The 19,008-nt window shown below is 40.3% G+C and overlaps 1 protein-coding gene across 1 annotated transcript in view; it reads left to right on the forward strand.

Moving 5' to 3' along the window:
- The first annotated feature begins 351 nt into the window (after window positions 1-351).
- The window catches only part of PIEZO2 (piezo type mechanosensitive ion channel component 2), a 497,782-nt gene continuing 479,125 nt past the window's right edge, over window positions 352-19,008 (forward strand). The window contains exon 1 of the mRNA XM_082257361.1: window positions 352-796. Coding sequence (XP_082113487.1) covers window positions 733-796 — 64 coding nt within the window. The 5' untranslated portion in view covers window positions 352-732. The remainder of the gene's footprint in view (window positions 797-19,008) is intronic.

Here is a 19,008-nt window from a genome sequence, read left to right on the forward strand (position 1 = left end):
AAAAATAATAATAATAATAATAATAATCTTCATCATCATAACTGCCTAGGTAACTATAGACAACTGTATATCCAAGTGCTGGAAGTGTAATAATACTAACAGTAATATTATTATTAATAATAATGAATGATGTAGTAAGAATATTGATAAGAATGCCCCTGCTTGTCTCACCATCCCAGTTCTTCTCCTGATCCTCATGCTGACAATGGGGCAGACTATGGAAGGGAAGGCTCCCAGCAGCTAATGATCAGAGTTGAATGTATACACCATATGCAGTTGCAGAGTGCGATCGCTGAGGCAGAAGGGGTTAAAGTTGGGAGGTGGGACTGAGCTGGCCCTGACAGTCTGGGAGGAAAGGGGTCAGGACAGAAGAGAAGAGCGGATCTGTACACCTTTTGGGGGGGAGTAGAGATTTAGGCGTTCGGTGGACACAGGAGAGAGCTCCGCTTGCCAGGTGCTGGACTCATGCGGCGTACAGCCGGGAGGGCCAGGCTGCGGGCACAGGGTGCGATCTGTGTGGCACAGGGTGCGATCTGTCTGGCACGGGCTGCGATCTGTGGGCTCGGACTGGCTGAGCAATGTTGGATCGGAAAGCAGACAGAGTGTGAAAAGTTTCGGGGGTCATGTTCCCTGCCTCCCCCCTGCTGATCGCACCTATGCCTTGGCTGGGAAAGTGACTGGCAGCACAGTAGGTGCCTTCTCTCCTCCGACTCGTTGGATCTCACAGAAGTCATGGCATCAGAGGTTGTGTGTGGGCTCATCTTCAGATTCCTGCTGCCAGCCTGCCTTCTTGTGGGTAAGTCATCCTATGGATTGTATACTGTTTATGTCATAGTTAACGATCGGTAAAAACAAACTTTTCCCTGTCTTTGCAGCACTTCTTCTGCCTTGCTCTTATGTGATCTGTTATACTTAGATCTATACTGAGATCTATCTGGAATGATTATCTAATATCCCTTACAGCCATCACTGGGGTCAGTTTGTGATGACAGGGCAAATCATCGCCTTCATTCATTGCTGTATATAAAGTGCAATGTGTTGGGCACAGACCATAACGCCCTAGGCTGTCCCAGGGCAATATTTACTATGGGCTGTTGTAGTCATATAGGGTGTCAGATCTTTATGTACAAAATACTTGTGTCACTTATCCAAAATGCTACTTTGTTTGCTGTGCAGCCAGCTCAGTTAAAGGAACAAGTGGCCTCCTATGATATGAAATATCATTATTTTCGGGTGGCACCTTTTTTTTGCAGAGTCATAATTGAACAGTATGGCATGACACTTAGCTTTTTTGACACTTGTAGGGGTTCTGCTCAGGACTGTATGTTACTGCATGCCAGTCAGTGTAACAACTTCCATCACTGTTTCGACACTAAAAAAAGTGAATAAATGGATCCAGACAAGTGATTAGCAATCATCCTCAGGAACATTAATATTTCAGAGAACACTCTCAATTGTTCTAGGATGTGAAGGCTGTAATGTTCCTCTACCCTAGTGCACAATAGAGAGCTATGGAATATTCAGCGGAGGCTTGACTAATTGCTTTCCTCGTTTTATTGTGGAACAACACTTTATATAACGATATGCTCAATGCAAAATTAATTTTCCAAAATAATGTTACCAAGCAGTTATGTGTTTGGCAAAGCCAAGGGTGAATCCCCAAAAATAAGGTTTTCCTTCCTGCTAAATTTAGCGCAATAGGACAGAGGAATGGCTTTTGGAGGTGTAAGGAATGGAATAAAGTAAAGCCAAATTAAAGTCATGGTTTTAATCCCTGTTGCTTAAAACATTTGCTTTCTCCAATGCTTTCACTGCTGCAATGATCTATATATTATATTATAAATATTTTAGATTTATAAAATGTCTTAGATCATGAAAACCATAATAGGATTAGGAGGACATTTAATTAAAAAGGGGCAAATGTCCCATTTACACAACTGGATGTTTGATCCAAAAACAATCTTCAACCATAGAGAGAAGCTGGATACACACTATACAATTCTCTTTAGATTTTCTCCTTTAGATTTACCAAAAACCACATAATATGAGGTCAAACCTAAACACTTTTAATTTGTATGCAATCAGGCAGGCCCTTGCACTACATAGTTGAAGGTAAATCTAAAGGAAATCGAACAACAAAAGTTGTATAGTGTGTATCCAGCTTAAGTCAAACATTAGTTCATAACCTCTAAATCCCTATGAATGCCATCAAATTATACAATCCTTGGTAGCTGAAGGGCTAACGGGTTGTAAACTCCTTTGTCCAGGGTATTTTTTTGTTATTTTTGAATGTGAATTTGCTTTTGTTGTGAACAACAGCTTTTACAAAGCTGGTTCGAAGCTGTTAAATTTGTTGTTGAATTATGGACACAAGACAATATCATGGTGAATTATTAATACAGAGTAAGTTTGGTAACTGGGAGAGCTATTCTTCTGCTTTGTAAAAAAAAAAAAACGCACACTGAGATCAACATCTGTATTGTCGCTTCAGGCTATGTGTGGTCAGCCGGTTTCTGGTTTTGCATGATGACTGCAAGTTTTCAGACAGACTGAGGGGTTCATTTAACTGAACAGCAGCTGTGGACGTCCTAAGTTCATTCTTATTTGTCTGGTGTATTTTTACCAAACAGACTTCCGTACAGGGGTCACTGAGGATCTTTGGTGTACAGAAGGGGAAAGAGAACTTTCTAACATCTTTGCAGTATCAAAATATTTTTCAGGACTGATCAGATGTGCTAACGAACTCAATAACCCTTCAATGTGGATTGAAGTTGGGCCATTGGCATTGCGTACAGCTGCTCAGGAGCTAGTTGGTTGCGCTGGGACTTCTGGCTCTTCAGCATCTGGATAGCAGCCGTTTGGCTATTCCTGCATTTGATGACCAGCTTCTCTTTCCTGCCTTAAGTTATAAGCCATTTAACTGTATTCCAAGGACAAATGCCTATCTATAGTCCTTCCTCCATCGCTATTTGAAATCCTGCAAAATGCATTAGCAGATGGATAGGTCAAATAAAAGTTCCTTTACTAAAACATTGATTTTTGTGCATGCTTCCTTTCTACTATTTAAGCCAATTCTAATGTAAAACGCAAACCGGTAAAGGTAATTTGGGGGGTTGACCATCTATAGAATTTAGCTGTTTGTCTTGATGGACAGAACTTATTTTCGAGTACATTTTAATAGCTACATGGTAAAGTATATTTAATAAAAACATGGCGTTTACACATCAATGTTATTGAGAACAGTGGATGCTTTGTATGAGCTTACTAGGTTTACGTTAGGCAAACATAGTTTACAATGACATGACACATTACCAAGTTAAACATGAGCCATGTAAAATATTTGTATCCATACTATATTAACACAATTACAAGCCTAATACAGTATCAAGCAAGTAGCGTAATTTGATTTCCAGCATTGTTAGGCCATTATAACATTAGTGTCATGACTGTGGATAAAAGCATTAACAATTCCTGAACATCTCAAGGCACTTCTGAAGGGTTCAAGGTGAGCTAAAAAATAATAAACACATTTCAAATATTAATATATCATGCAGGAAGCCACATGGAAAATGCAGTATTGACTTCGAGAACATTTTTATATACATTTAAGGGGTGCCAGCTAAAACGTACAGTACTGTATAGATACACTGATATATGGCAGTGCTCTCTTAGAAGATAAGTGCTCTATAAACAGCAGGAATTGCAGGATTTTGACAATGGTTTTTTCAGCATTGTGTTTATGCCACAGAAACAGCAAATCATTTTTATTTGGTTTCTAAAAGGCCATGTAGGTCACAAAATGAGTGTCATTGATGGCAACCTACGATCTCTTCATCATATTAAAACTCCTTTATGGCCAGGTCTTTTTTGTGTCTTCGTGTCCAGAATGAATTGGGTCAGAGGATGTAAGCTTTCTGATTTTTTTTTTTTTTGACAATGTTTTGGCATATTTCTATGTCATAATAGCATTTAGACAATACTGCCTTGCTAAAGTATCACTTTCAAATGCCAGTGATCACTGGCTGGGAGTCAGTAGGTTTGGATCCCAACCCCTTCACTGTGACAGTGGCAGCTAGTAGTAGCCTGCTCATAGTAAGTGTGAACTTGTGTATACATTTATTTACCGATTAATGGATCACATGTGTAGAAAAGGACAGTTATCCACTGGACTACTTCTACATCTTGGTGATTACCCATATGTCTTAAAGCAGGGGTTTCCAAAATGCTGCCTGGTGGCTGGATGCAGCCCTTTGCTAGCTTTTATCTGGCCCTTGGGGCACTATTTCTGCCAATGATACGAGGAAATTTTCCTCCCACTGACACCAACAATGGGGCACTATATTTTCCACTGATACAGATGACGGGGTACTATTACTCCCATTAATACCAATGATGGGGCACTACTCCTCCTCCTACTGACCAAAAACCATGTTTATTCTCACTGATGCTGGGGGACATTTTCCACCCTCAATGGCCACCATTCGGCTCCCCCTAAAGTCTAAAGGACAGTAAACTGGCCCTTTGTTGGAAAAGTTTGGAGACCCCTGTCTTATAGGATCAGTCCACCAAAACCTGTTGGAGCCTCGTGGGTTGATCCAAACCCTGACTTGTAATATGTCTTTTTACTCCAACTGTGAGATTTCTCTGCCAATTCCTGACTCCGTTCCCTTTGGCCTGGGAGTTTAAGGTGTTCCCATACACGTTTCTGTATTCCCACATCTCATGTTGGATTTCCAAATTATTTTAAAAAAATGCAACAGAGAGAGTGTGAATCATTTTGAATGGTCACAGTAAGTGTGCAGACTCTGGAATTCAAGCGTAGAAACCATACCAAGAGGGATAGAAAAAATTGTTGGGTGATTTAACTCCCCAGCATTTACCAAAAATGGAAACATCAGCTTTGGGTGCACTGACATATAAAAGAGTTAATAAATCTAATTAGGAGGAGAGAGGTAGGTTATGTTTTCCTGTAATCCTCCAAAATTGACAGGTATAAAGGGTTTATTAGTAATGTTCAGAAACACTGGCAAGTCATCAAGGAAACTTGCAAAATGATGTGTAAGTGTATGTGAGACAATGTGTACTTGAGTCACCCCATGTTGGCTGCAGTCATTCAATGGTGGCAATCATTCAGTGGATGGCATCTCTCACTGAGCCTTCTATGATTTCATAGCATTTGCGGAATGTTTTTTTTTTTCATACCACAATTGCCTCATATTTGAGGAAATGCACATACATTTAGTGAGATGATAAGAGATGTCAATTAAGGCTAGGTCACTGTTCATTTAATGGCCCAGTCATGCTTTTCCAGGACCTTTTCTATTTATATAATCTGTTTTCATTTATTGCAATATACGATTTTTCCATGCTACTATAGACGTACAATTACTTAATGTCTTCAAAAAACGTAAAGTGATATCGAATGACAACAATACACATATCCGTTAGCCTGTAATGAAAAAATGTATGATACATGAGCAGACTTACTCTAAGAAAAACATCACATAAATATAAAATTTTTACTATATTCTGTGAGTACATCTAAATATAGAACCCAAGAAAGCGGCGTCTGATCTGCTGGTCTTTCCCTGCACTCTGCATTATGTTCAATGCAACATTCTAAGCTGATGCTTTAAGCTTGGTGTGTATATATTCTAATGATTCACATCTAAAAATGTAAAGGTTTATTTAGATGAGGAAGGGAAAGGGCAATGGTCAAAATGCATTCACCCATAGAAACCAATCAGCAAATATTGTCATCATCAACTAATACCATAAACTAATACAAGGTGAAATTTGACCGATTGGCATTTATTAGTGTATTGTTCACATGATCATTGCTCTTTGCAGTGCCTTGTTAAATAAACTTGCTGTCAAGCTGCTTCCCTTTTGTAATCATATGCAGGGTTATGATTGTTCAGCTGCTGTATCTAATTTTCTTACATTTCTGATTAGATGGATCATTGCATATGGAGTAAATGTGAGAATATACATAAATTGGCAGCACAGTGGTGTAGTGGTTAGCACTTTCACCTAGCAGCAAGAGGGTCGCTGGTTTGAATCCCAACCACGACACTACCTGCCTGGAGTTTGCATGTTCTCCCTGTGCCTGCGTGGGTTTCCTCCGGGTACCCTGGTTTCCTACCACACTCCAAAGACATGCTGGTAGGTTAATTGGATCCTGTATAAAATTGGCCCTACTATATATGTATAAATGTGAGTTAGGGACCTTAGGTTGTAAGCTCCTTGAGGGCAGGGACTGATGTGAATGTGCAATGTATATGTAAAGCGCTGCGTAAATTGACAGCGCTATATAAGAACCTGAAATAAATAAATAAGAAAGTGATACTGCCTTGTGAATGCTATTCCTCAGCAAGCTCAGATGATAATAAGAATTACATCTTAAAAATGGTAAAAAAATTGTTTTTTTGCATGCAGCGACTACTATAAGGATTTATTTATATAGGTACTTCTTTACTGAGTATAAAAAGAGCTTACAGTCCAATGCCCTACTGCAGAAGTACTGAATCCAATACACACAAGGGCTAGTTTGGTCTGAAGTCAGCATCCTAAATAAGGCATTTTCAGGCACAGAAGCTCCAGAATTTCCAAATCTTGAGTCTTTCCCTGGATATTGGGTACAGTTAGCAAATGTGCTGATAAATATAAGCAAAAGCTTCTTCCAGCATGGAGAAATTGTGCATGATCAGGAATGACATGGAGTGCATGAACTTTAAGGCAAGAAGGGTAACAGAGGCACTGTTTTTGGGATAGATGACTAATGCAGAAAGTAACTCAGTCTGCCCTCCCTGCAACAATCAATCTTTGTACAGTCACATTTACATAAGCCAGCACATTGAAATATTTTGTAGCCGCATAACTGTTATTATCACAGTATTTTATATAGGATAAATGTTACGAACTTCTCTTTCCAAACATAAACACATCATTTATTCACTCATTCATACATTCCTGTGGGTTTTGCATTGTTGAATCACCTATATTGTTATGAGATGATGTACATGCAAACAGAGGCTTCCTGTAACATCTGCTGCTCTCCTTTAAATATTTGTCTGGACGGTGTATTGTGTTGGTGCCTGCAGCTTATAGTAGTTGGTTAGATGTCTCCGCCTTCCCATAAGTCAGGGTGCAGCTTCAAGATAAGACTGCAAGGCAGATTGCCGTATGGATACTGTTACCAAACACAGAAAATGTATTGCTGAAAAGTTCAGAAACCGTGCCTCTCAGCAGTATTGATAACTATCACTTGCACAATAATAGTTAATGTTTTTATATGGATATAGATGGAATGGATATAAATGGAGGGATTGAAGGCAAATGAAGGGCGATTTAAACAGAATCTACTACCAGTTAAGTATTAGGTTAGGGTTAGGTTATTTGGGTGTTGGTGGTATTGTAGTATAGCATATCACTAGATATATACTTACATAGCAGCAAACATAGATCTGTACCTTGGATTAAAATGCATTAGTTCAATTGTATAAATAATATATGCTTATCTTTAAAGCAAATGTAAAAATGGTATTCTGTACAATTGCTGTTACATGCCAAAAGACACAACTTGAGTCCACCAGGCCAGGTGCATGAGCCCCACATATGTTATAACATAATATCGGATGGGCCAACTTTGGTTCTCCAAGTCTGTAAAGTATTACTATAATCAGTTCCAAAGCCAAGTAACACTGCCAATGTTCAGCCAGCACCATATGATGTATACTGCTAGCTTGACCCTTGACACTGTTACCTTTGTCCCCAGTCTGCTGTTTGTGCTTCTTTAAAATCTTGGCTTTCCTGAATTAGGTATACAGTGGGGTTGATTTACTAAAACTGAAAAGGGCAAAATCTGGTGGAACTCTGCCAAACCAATCAGCTTTCAGGTTTCTTATTGTCAAACCTTAATTGAACAAACTGAAGTTAGATTGGCTAACGTGCACAGCTGCACCAGATTTTGCATTCTCCAGTTTTAGTAAATCAACCCCAGTATATGTAGGGCTGTGGATACACCACTCCCTTCCATACTTCCCATCTTATTGAAAAGTTGGGCTGGCAGTAACCTGCTTGGAGCCATTGTGGGAGTTCAGGAGTAGCATGCTGGTGTACAAACAAATGGCAACCACTCGGACCAGTCTCTGGCATTTGCAGAAAAGGAGCTCATGGAAGGGCGACACATGCTAAAAAACAAACAAAAATTCCCAGCTCACTTACCAGCCAGCCTGCAACAAACTGAAATAATCCTGTTTAACAGTTCACGTTAAAACAAGGGGTTTAGTTTGCACACATTTTGCTATGTGAGCTGTAGCGGCAACATCATGGCACCCTAGTGTACATCAGTCTAAACTCTTTCATTTTGAGTCTCCCAAATTGGAGCACATATATAATAATAGACAGATTAAGGGCAGGTATGTCTGGAGGAAGCCCACCCCTCCTTAAAGGTATAGGGATAACACTGGACACTTAAGAAAAGCACAATGACAGCGAAGGTATCCAGGGGGGTCCAATTCGGTTTATTGAAGGCTGGCTGGTAAGTGAGCTGGGAATTTTTGTTTGTTGCATACTGGTGTACCCCATAACCTGTTTTTTTTTTATTATGGCTTCAATGACAGATTAGGAAAGTAGGTGGTACTGTTACTGCATCACATGCTGCCTGCCAGTACTTATATATGGTACTGATTACAAATAAAATCGTGTTAAGTTCCTTTTTATTCAATATGATTAATAAACATGCTAGAGAATTGAACAGCAAACAACATATGAGAAATGTTTGATTTCAAATTTAATATTCTATGGAGCGTATTTTTACAGCAGTTTCAATTACCAGACATTCACTGCAGGTGAATCAATCACTGTAATTTGAACACATGCACAAGGAAGATACACCTGCAGTGAACGTTTGGTGTATGTCACATTCACTGCTTTATAATTATACCCCTTAGTGTGAATGCACAGCTGGCAATTTTCATTGCACCCTATTACTTCATAGACTAGTAGGGGTGGATCTTTGCATCCTCTATGAACTAGGTTATTGCCTTTTGCAACAGCATCCCTGTGTGGCCCCATAACGTTAGTTATTTATGACCCATATGATATATATATATATATATATATATATATACAGTATCTCACAAAAGTGAGTACACCCCTCACATTTCTATAAATATTTTATATCTTTTCATGTGACAACACTGAAGAAATGACACTTTGCTACAATGTAAAGTAGTGAGTGTACAGCTTGTATAACAGTGTAAATTTGCTGTCCAATGAAAATAACTCAACACACAGCCATTAGTGTCTAGTGACAACAAAAGTGAGTACACCCCTAAGTGAAAATGTCCAAATTGGGCCCAATTAGCCATTTTCCTCCCTGGTGTCATGTGACCCACTAGCATTACAAGGTCTCAGGGGTGAATGGGGAGCAGGTGTGTTAAATTTGGTGTTATCGCTCTCACTCTCTCATACTGGTCACTGGAAGTTCAAAATGGCACCTCATGGCAAAGAACTCTCTGAGGATCTGAAAAAAAGAGTTGTTGCTCTACATAAAAATGGCCTAGACTAGAAGAATATTGCCAAGACCCTGAAAAAGTGGTTTAACTGGACAGATTCCACTCATAACTGACCTTGCCATGGTCGACCTAAGAAGTTGAGTGCACATGCTCAGTGTCTTATCCAGAGGTTTTCTTTGGGAAATAAATGTATGAGTGCTACCAGCATTGCTGCAGAGGTTGAATGGGTGGGGGGGTCAGCCTGTCAGTGCTCAGACCATACGCTGCACACTGCATCAAATTGGTCTGCATGGCTGTCGTCCCCGAAGGAAGCCTCTTCTAAAGATGATGCAGAAGAAAGCCCACAAACAGTTTGCTGAAGACAAGCAGACTAGAGACATGGATTACTGGAACCATGTCCTGTGGTCTGATGAAACCAAGATAAACTTATTTGGTTCAGGTGGTGTCAAGCGTCTGCGGTGTCAACCAGGTGAGGAGTAAAAGACAAGTGTGTCTTGCCTACAGTCAAGCAAGGTGGTGGGAGTGTTATGGTCTAGGGCTGCATGAATTCTGCAGGCACTGTGGAGCTACAGTTCATTGAGGGAACCATGAATGCCAACATGTACTGTGACATACTGAAGCAGAGCATAATCCCTTCCCTTCAGAGACTGGGTTGCAGGGTAATATTCCAACATGATAACGACCCCAAACACACCTCCAAGATGATCACTGCCTTGCTAAAGAAGCTGAGGGTAAAGATGAAGGACTAGCCAATCATGTCTCCAGACCTAAACCCTATTGAGCATCTGTGGGGCATCCTCAAATGGAAGGTGGAGGAGCGCAAGGTCTCTAACATCCACCAGCTCCGTGATGTCATCATGGAGGAGTGGAATAGGACTCAAGTGGCGACCTGTAAAGCTCTGGTTAACTCCATGCCCAAGAGGGTTAAGGCAGTGATGGAAAATGGTGGCCACAGAGAATAGTGACACTTTGGGCCCAATGTGGACATTTTCACTTAGGGGTGTACTCACTTTTGTTGCCAGTGGTTTCAACATTAATGGCTGTGTGTTGAGTTATTTTGAGGGGACAGCAAATTTACACTGTTATACAAGCTGTACCCTCACAACTTTACATTGCAGCAATGTGTCATTTCTTCAGTGCTGTCACATAGAATAAAAAATAAAATATTTACAAAAATGTGAGGGGTGTACTCACTTTGGTGAGATACTGTGTATATATATATATATATATATATATATATATATATATATATATATTGTAACCTTCTTCCTTTGCTGTGGTGCCACCTGTTGCAGTGACTAGAAGCATCTTCTAGTTACACACTGGTCACAAGCGCCCTAAAAAGCTTTAGCATCCAAAAGATAACACTCTCATAACCATGGTTGCTAGGTTGAGTCTTTCTTCTGCATTTGCTGTGGCATGCCAAAATATGTATGAATGTCACAGGATAACTATAATACAAAGTTGTTGTTTTTTTTTTAATTATTTACAGTGCATATTTTATGATACATTCTACAAAGTATTTAATGCAAACTTAAACTTTTGTTTAGACAAAACAAATACATAAAAAGGTAATTTAATTGGTAAAGCAATCAGATAGTGAAATCATTTTCATAGCTTAGTTAGGATTTTGAACAAAGTTATTTGTACCTTCCGGTTCTTTAAGTGTATTACCCACCACAATGAACCATCTATTGCTATTGCTAACCTGTTATTAAACAATTGAACTACGCTATTGGAGTAGTTATAATCTGCTTTCATAAAGGCTGTGCTTGCAACTGTATTGATCTGCTGAATGCTATTTTCTTAGTGTGGAGATTTTATGGGTTGTCTTATGATAACTTCTCTACAGATGAATGGCGCCCTTCTATGTCTATAAGTTGATTTTTGGTGCACTTTGCACAAACCTTTGAGCTGATAATATACAATAATTTGGTGGAACTCACAGATCTTTTAAGGTCAGTTCAGCCCTGATAACGGTATGTCTGTGCTGTTAAGATAGCACCAAAACATTTGGTGGCATGTAAAGGGATAATAGCAGTGACAATATACAAAAAACATAAGGTATTATATTTGCATCTTTATTAGATACCCAGATGTCATTTAAATCTACTCCAAAAACTGCTCTGGGTGCTCTAAAATGATTTTACCTTATAGTATTATTTTACTGCCTATGTTAACACTAGTGGTTGTAGAAAGATGCATGCAGTGATACAGATGAAGCAGGAGTGTTTAATGTGGTTTATAGATAGGATTAGGCATTCAATACAAGTAAGTCTACGTTTTTAAGCCGCCATACGTATAATCAATAAAAAGAGTAACCTGAAGCACTTATGTCTCTAAATACATATAATTACATTGGTATCCAATACCATACATTTCCTACTAGCCATACCAAACTTTAATAGTTTTTTTTTTTTTTTTTTTTTAAGGGGTGGGGGGTTACTATTAATATAAAATATTTGTTTTACAAATAAAGATGTATTGCAGGGTGCATTTTAGGATTCATGAAACAATATGCTTTATTTTTTAAAGAAAGCACTGTAGAGGTTTGCATTAGGCTTCCTATTGTATCTCTCACACTGACACTTCTTGCAGAACCATCTAAACAGGCAAGATTGGGAATGAGTTATTAATCTGTCTAATTTACTTGTGTGTATAAATTTGTGTTTGAGCTATTGAACATTGTACACAACAGGCTTTTAATGAAAATACAAACTATTCATATTTCATGTTTACTAAAAATAAGTTATACCTTTTTCTTTTAGTCAGGGACATAACAAATAAATTGAATACTGTATACAAAAATCCCTGTATATTTATTTTAGAGGAGGGCTGTGCAAAGAGAACTATGCAGGTTCCTGTTGCTGACCTCTCCTATTGAAACTGTTAGTTGCCCAACAGTTATATTAATCCAATGTATACTACAAGTTTCTGGCCTGGTAAAAACATATGCATAACAGGAATTCTGACTTCACTTATTGCATACTTACTCTGAATTAGTGACTCAGAAGGTGAAACCAGTGACAGCCAGGCAGTTAGCATTTCTACAAACAACTGATCGACCCAAGCGCTCAGTCCAATGGGAATAATAGGCATGCCACTCTCCTCAGATGGGGAACTCCAAAGACTATAGACATGAAACAAAAAGGAGGCGCAAGCACCTAGTGCATTACCCTTGGACACCTTTAAAATGTTTATTAAAATGCCAAAAACATACAAACATGAAGAGAAAAAATCGCATGGAATAAGTCCACCACATGTGGAAATGGACATGTCCCTCTAACACGTTTTGGGAAATATGCTCCCTTCCTCAGAGCTTGGTCCTTTTTGTTTCATGTCTATAGTTAGCATTTCTAGATGGATGGGAAATATGATGGCAACCAACATATTTCTCTCACTACAGGTCACCTTCAGTACAACTTCTCATGTATGAAAACAATGGTGCACTGTAATCACAACAAGAAAAGCGAAAGAAAAAAACTCCCAGAATATATATATATATATATATATATATACATAGATATAGGAAGGCTAAGTCATTAGCCTGGATTTGTGGGATGAGTCTCTCTCCTCCTTTATAACCCCTATCCTGCAGCTCCTTGGTTTTCCCCACCTACCATCCCATTTTCTCCTCACTCTCATAACCATCTTGCATGTTGTTTTTTTTACCTTGTGTTACCTTGTGTACTCACCTAATTTGCTATCTGGGTGCCTTGCTGGTACAGCTTTCCAGGTGGCAGGGACCACTAATCCAATGCTTGAAGAGGAGTTCCAGCCTGTAAAAAAAATAAAATAAAATCCAGCAGCTACAAATACTGTAGCTGCTGACTTTTAATATAAGGACACTTACCTGTCCAGGGATCCCCAATGTCCACACCCCAAGCCGAACCATCTATCGGCTCCGGGTGCAGGCGCTGGAATCTTCAATAAGGGAACAAGGGAAACAGAAAGTGAAGCCTTGCGGTTTGACAGCCTGTTTCCTTCTGTGCATGCGTGAGTCGTGGCGTGCTTTCTGAATATTCCTGCTGTCTGCTGGGACCTGTTTGTCTCCCAGAAGGCACAGTGGGGGGGGGGGGGGGGCTATTCTTCTGGATCCTGAGTGAACCTTGCTGCTAGACAGACAAAAGGAAATGGATGCCCAAAGAAGGATCCTGCCTCAAGGGCCAGACTGGGAACAAAATTCAGCCCTGAAAATAATTTCATACCAGCCCCATAGCATTATTATACCAGTCCAACAGCATAACATCATTATTTTCTTGTTCATAAAAGGGAAAACCATGCATTTTAAAGCACATTTGAAGAGTGTATTATATATAGATAAGACAGATATGAAAGCACTTGGGGCTTTATATATATATACTGTATAAGAGCAAATTCTGATTAAAAGTGGTAAAAGTGCAGGCATGGTACAGGAGGTGGTCATAGGCTGTGTGGAAATGGTAAAGGAGGACATCACAGAGACTGCAGACATGGAACAGGAGATGCAGGGGCTGCAGGCATGGTACAGGCGATGCAGGGGCTGTAGACATGGTACAGGAGATACAGGAGCTGTGGGCATGGTACAGGAGGACACGTTAGAGGCTGTGAACATAGTACAGGAGATGCAGGGGCTGCGGACATGGTACAGAAGATGCAGAGGCCGCGGGCATGGTACAGGAGATGTCAGAGGCTGTGCAGGCATAGTACAGGAGATGCAGAGGCTACAGGCATGGTACAGGAGATGCAGAGGCTGCGAGCATGGTACAGGAGATGCAGAGGCTGTATGGGCATAGTAAGGGAGATGCAGAGGCTGCGGGCATGGTACAGGAGATGCAGGGGCTTCGGGCATGGTAAAGGAGATGTCAGAGGCTGCAGACATGGTACAGGAAATGTCAGAGGCTGCGGGCATGGTACAGGAGATGCAGAAGCTGCGAGCATGGTACAGGAGATGCAGAGGCTGTGCGGGCATAGTACAGGAGATGCAGAGGCTGCGGGCATGGTACAGGAGATGCAGGGGCTGCGGGCATTATACAGGAAATGTCAGAGTCTTTGGACATGGTACATGAGATGCAGAGTCTGTTGGCATGGTACAGGAGATGCAGGGGCTGCGGAGGGGTCTTACTTACCGATCTGTGAGGTGCCTTACATTTAAAAATGGCGCATGTGCCATCTGCCCGAGAATGGCCGAGCGTGTACAGGCTTTCCTGAGCGGTGGCGGCGGCACATGCTTGACATGTTGGGCCGCCCGCAGCCATTTTTTTACAGGTGCCACTGCCCTTCAAGCAGCTCAAGGGCAGGGGGACTTGCCGGCCTATCGGGAAATTTCCTGGTATCCCGGTAGGCCAGTCGGGCACTACCTACCTCCTGTAAACTGGAGAAGGTTGAGTAAAAATGCCATTGTTAAGTTTGAGGGGGGTGGGGGTGGGGCAGGGATACCCTTTTATCAGCTAGCTTAGGTTATTAAATATGCAGGCTTTCAGGATACTTTAGATCCATTTTTTAAAGCGGAGTTCCACCCTCAGAAATTTTTTTTCACTAAAAATACCCCCGGGACAGTCAGGGCTAGTACATTCCACAATGGATTGCCTCTGAACTATCCCAGGTCGCACTTACCTTTTAGAAGAAATACTTACCTTGAAAATGTCTTGCCCAGCGCTGCCATCTCAGGTGTGGGCAGCTGAAGCCAGCGCATCCTCTTCGGCGTCCTCTTCGTCCCAGAAATCGCCTGCACCGGCCCTGCTCGTCACTTCTGGTGCATGCGCGTCATTCCTGCACAGCTTCTGGGCATGCCCAGAAGCTGTTTAACAGTGAATGACGCGCCTGCACCAGAAGTGACAAGCAGGGCCGGTGCAGGTGCATTGATTCCTGGGAGCGATGACGTTCAGCTCCCAGAAATCAATGCAAGCAGGAAGTGATGGCGCGGGCCACGGCCACAGAGGGAGGAAGAGGAAGTAAGGTAAGTATATTTTCTTCTAAAACAAGGTGAGTAAAGAAAAAAAAAAATGTGATTATCCATTTATTTTTCAGGTGACACAGAGCAAGCAGATGGGGCAAAGTGTCTTTTAAGGGTGGAACTCCACTTTAAGGTCAGGAAGCCCAAAGGGTGTATAACTTAAAGCAGACCTTAACCCTAAAGGTAATGTTATATTGCCCTGCCTCCTTCTATCTCGCTCAGTTACAATTGACATATTGTTTTTTTTTTTTCAAGAGAAGTTCGGGTTTATAAAAAAATAAATAAACATTTATACTGACCTAGGTGGATGCAGCTCAGCTGATCGCCCAGTTTTCCCCCCCACTCTGAGCAGACAATCCGTGACTGTTAGTCACCAGCTCCCTGCTCTGCCCTTCCAGTGCTCACTGGAGTGCTGGGCTGTGGAGGGGTCAGGATTAGTATCCCAGCGGGTCACTGAAAGGCCGAGCCAACTGCCGGTCCAGGCATCTGGGTGGATCCCGACTGTAAAGTATGTATATATATATATATATATATATATATACTCATTGCTTATTAATAATCCTTGAGCCCTGCCTAGTAACCTATCTCTGACTTGCTTGCACCAAAAAACTTCAGATGGCTTTTCCTGTAAAAGAATTATCATTATGTTCTAAGTTATTGAATGCTTTATGAGAGACACATACAAGATCTTCCTAATTTTTAAGACACGTGAGCATGTAAAAGAAACACATAAATGCAAAGTACTGTAAATGACCAGTAAAACAGAAAGCACATTTAGATGGTTTGATGTCCAATAAAATACCATTCAGGGCCTATGTCAGTTCCAGATTATTCACACTTACTCAAAACAATTGATCTATTGATTAGTTTGATGCACCCCATTGCCCTTTATTATCTGTTAGTTGGCATCAAATCGCCCGTTCATTTTCATTGTCATTGACTGAGATGGCATCAGTAGTCAACACAGAGAATAAAAATTACTTTTTGCTAATGGATTTTGTAAAACAGCCAAAGTAGGATAATAGGTGCTAACTAATTAAGTAAAAGCAGGTATATTATAATGAATTAAATAGTAAATAAGCATGGCTGGATCTGAGGTTATACTTAGCCAGGCCTTGGCCACAGACCTTTGTGGATATTTTGCCATATACCTATAATGAAAGTTATATTTATAATTACAGTATCTCATAAAAGTGAGTACACCCCTCACATTTTTGTAAATATTTTATTATATCTTTTCATGTGACAACACTGAAGAAATGACACTTTGCTACAATGTTAAGTAGTGAGTGTACAGCTTGTATAACAGTGTAAATTTGCTGTCCTCTCAAAATATCTCAACACACAGCCATTAATGTCTAAACTGCAACAAAAGTGAGTACACCCCTAAGTGAAAATGTCTAAATTAGCCATTTTCCCTCTCTGGTGTCATGTGTCAAGGTCTCAGGTGTGAATGTGGAGCAGGGGTGTTAAATTTGGTGTTATCGCTCTCACTCTCTCATACTGATCACTGGAAGTTCAACATGGCACCTCATGGCAAAGAACTTTCTGAGGATCTGAAAAAAAGAAACGTTGCTCTACATAAAGTTGATCTAGGCTATAAGAAGATTGCCAAGACCCTGAAACTGAGCTGCAGCACGGTGGCCAAGACAAGTTAAAAAGGACAGGTTCCACTCAGAACAGGCCTCGCCATAATCGACCAAAAAAGTTGAGTGCACGTGCTCAGCACATGCCCTGCGGCCCATTGTAGAAAAGTGGCATTTCTTCAGTGTTGTCACATGAAAAGATAAAATAAAATATTTACAAAAATGTGAGGGGTGTAGTAACTTTTGTGAGATACTGTATATTTACTTACATGATTAATAGCTATTTCACTGTGTGTTTTGAATGCAGTGTTATAGACGTTGTAGATTTTATATTATCCTTAAAATAGCAGTAAATTCTAACTGAATTACATTTAGTTTGCTAATTCTCTGTGTATTATAAACAATTGTTATTTTTCTTTAATAAAATAAATATTTTCAACTTATTTTCATTCTATGTTGCATCTAAATGCTACTGATCTTCTGCAGCCACTTCCTGACTACATGCATGTGCTCAGTTGATGGCTGGATGGTTTCCTGATGGTAGCAACTGTGGATGATGTTTGCATAATTTATGTTACATTGCCCACTAGTGTAGTCTCCATCTAAAGCCCATGTGACAGGGTGAAGCAACACCGGATGGCAGAGACTGAACATTGTCATCCTATAGTAAGAATGACCCGAACAAGGACCTTCATGGCATGATGATTAGGTATTAATTTGATGAAAGCTGCGGACTTAAATATATACTGAAAATTACTTATGGTAGTAACATGGTTATATGAGAATATACCGGTTTGGTTTACGTTAAAGTGGTAGTAAATCTCCACTGAAACAAAAATTAACTGGGCCCCCCCCCAGCAGGGTTAGGTCATAATGTACTAGTATGCACCGAATACTAGCACATTATGACATATAACTGTATAGTGTATCCCGCCCGCGCTGCGCTGTCACGGACACCTGGCGCTGCCATCTTCTCCTGGTCTTCCTTTCCAGGTTTGTGAGCTCTGGCTGTGTGAATGGCCGGAGCTGTGGTAACATCACTCCCACACATGTGCATAGGAATGCTCGGCTCTGGCACGGAGATCTGAAGGTGTGGCACAGGTATGCCCTCCCTTCAGAGCTGGTGAAACCACCGACAGGATTGCTTGTGAATATCTGCTAAACTGTGGAAGTTTAGGAGCTATTCACTGTACCTCGAGGTAAGCCTTAATATAGGCTTACCTGTAGGTATACGTTCAAAAATTGAGTTTTTCTATAACAATATATTGCAGTGACACACTTCTTAATTAGTTCAAAGAGCAATGATGATACTCAGACTGTGATAACCCTATAGTAACATAGATTCAGATTTCAGATTACTGCAGCTCTGATATGATATAATTTCTGTCTGGTTGGTAAGATTTCTGCACTTTTCCTTTTTCATCGTACCATTGAAAATGAATGCTATGGGTTTACCACCTTGGAAGATGTTCTTCTTAGCTGTTCCTTTTAGGTGGACTAAAAAGTGAAACCACAAAAATGGTTTCAAAGTCTGGCTGTCATTTGGTAATGGAATTTAATACATAGGGTTTCCCCAAAAAAGTACACTGTGTTAGTTAGGGGTTCCTGCACATTGCCTTTGTCATTGTACCTTTACATGATAAAAAAAAAAAAAATACCAAAGATTTTCTGGTTGTCTGTTCCTTTTAGATGGACTAATAAAATAATAGGGTTCAAAGGCTGCTTGCCATTTGATAATGGGATTTAACACCCAAGGGTCCCTCAGAAAATATGAAATGTCAGTTTTCTCCTTCCTTCTATGCATCACTGATTGTTAGTAAAGTTATTTGTGACCAACTTTCCTTTTAAAACCTTAGTGATTTAGTCTGCACAAAGGAATTGATCATTTCAGATAGAACTTAGCAATTAGTTCTTTTTGTGTTATTGATATGTAAATAGCCGGAAGTTACGATGTGATTCAACAACA

The sequence above is a fragment of the Pelophylax lessonae genome (genome assembly GCF_965119305.1).
Source record: "Pelophylax lessonae genome assembly, chromosome: 5".
Taxonomy (NCBI): domain Eukaryota; kingdom Metazoa; phylum Chordata; class Amphibia; order Anura; family Ranidae; genus Pelophylax; species Pelophylax lessonae.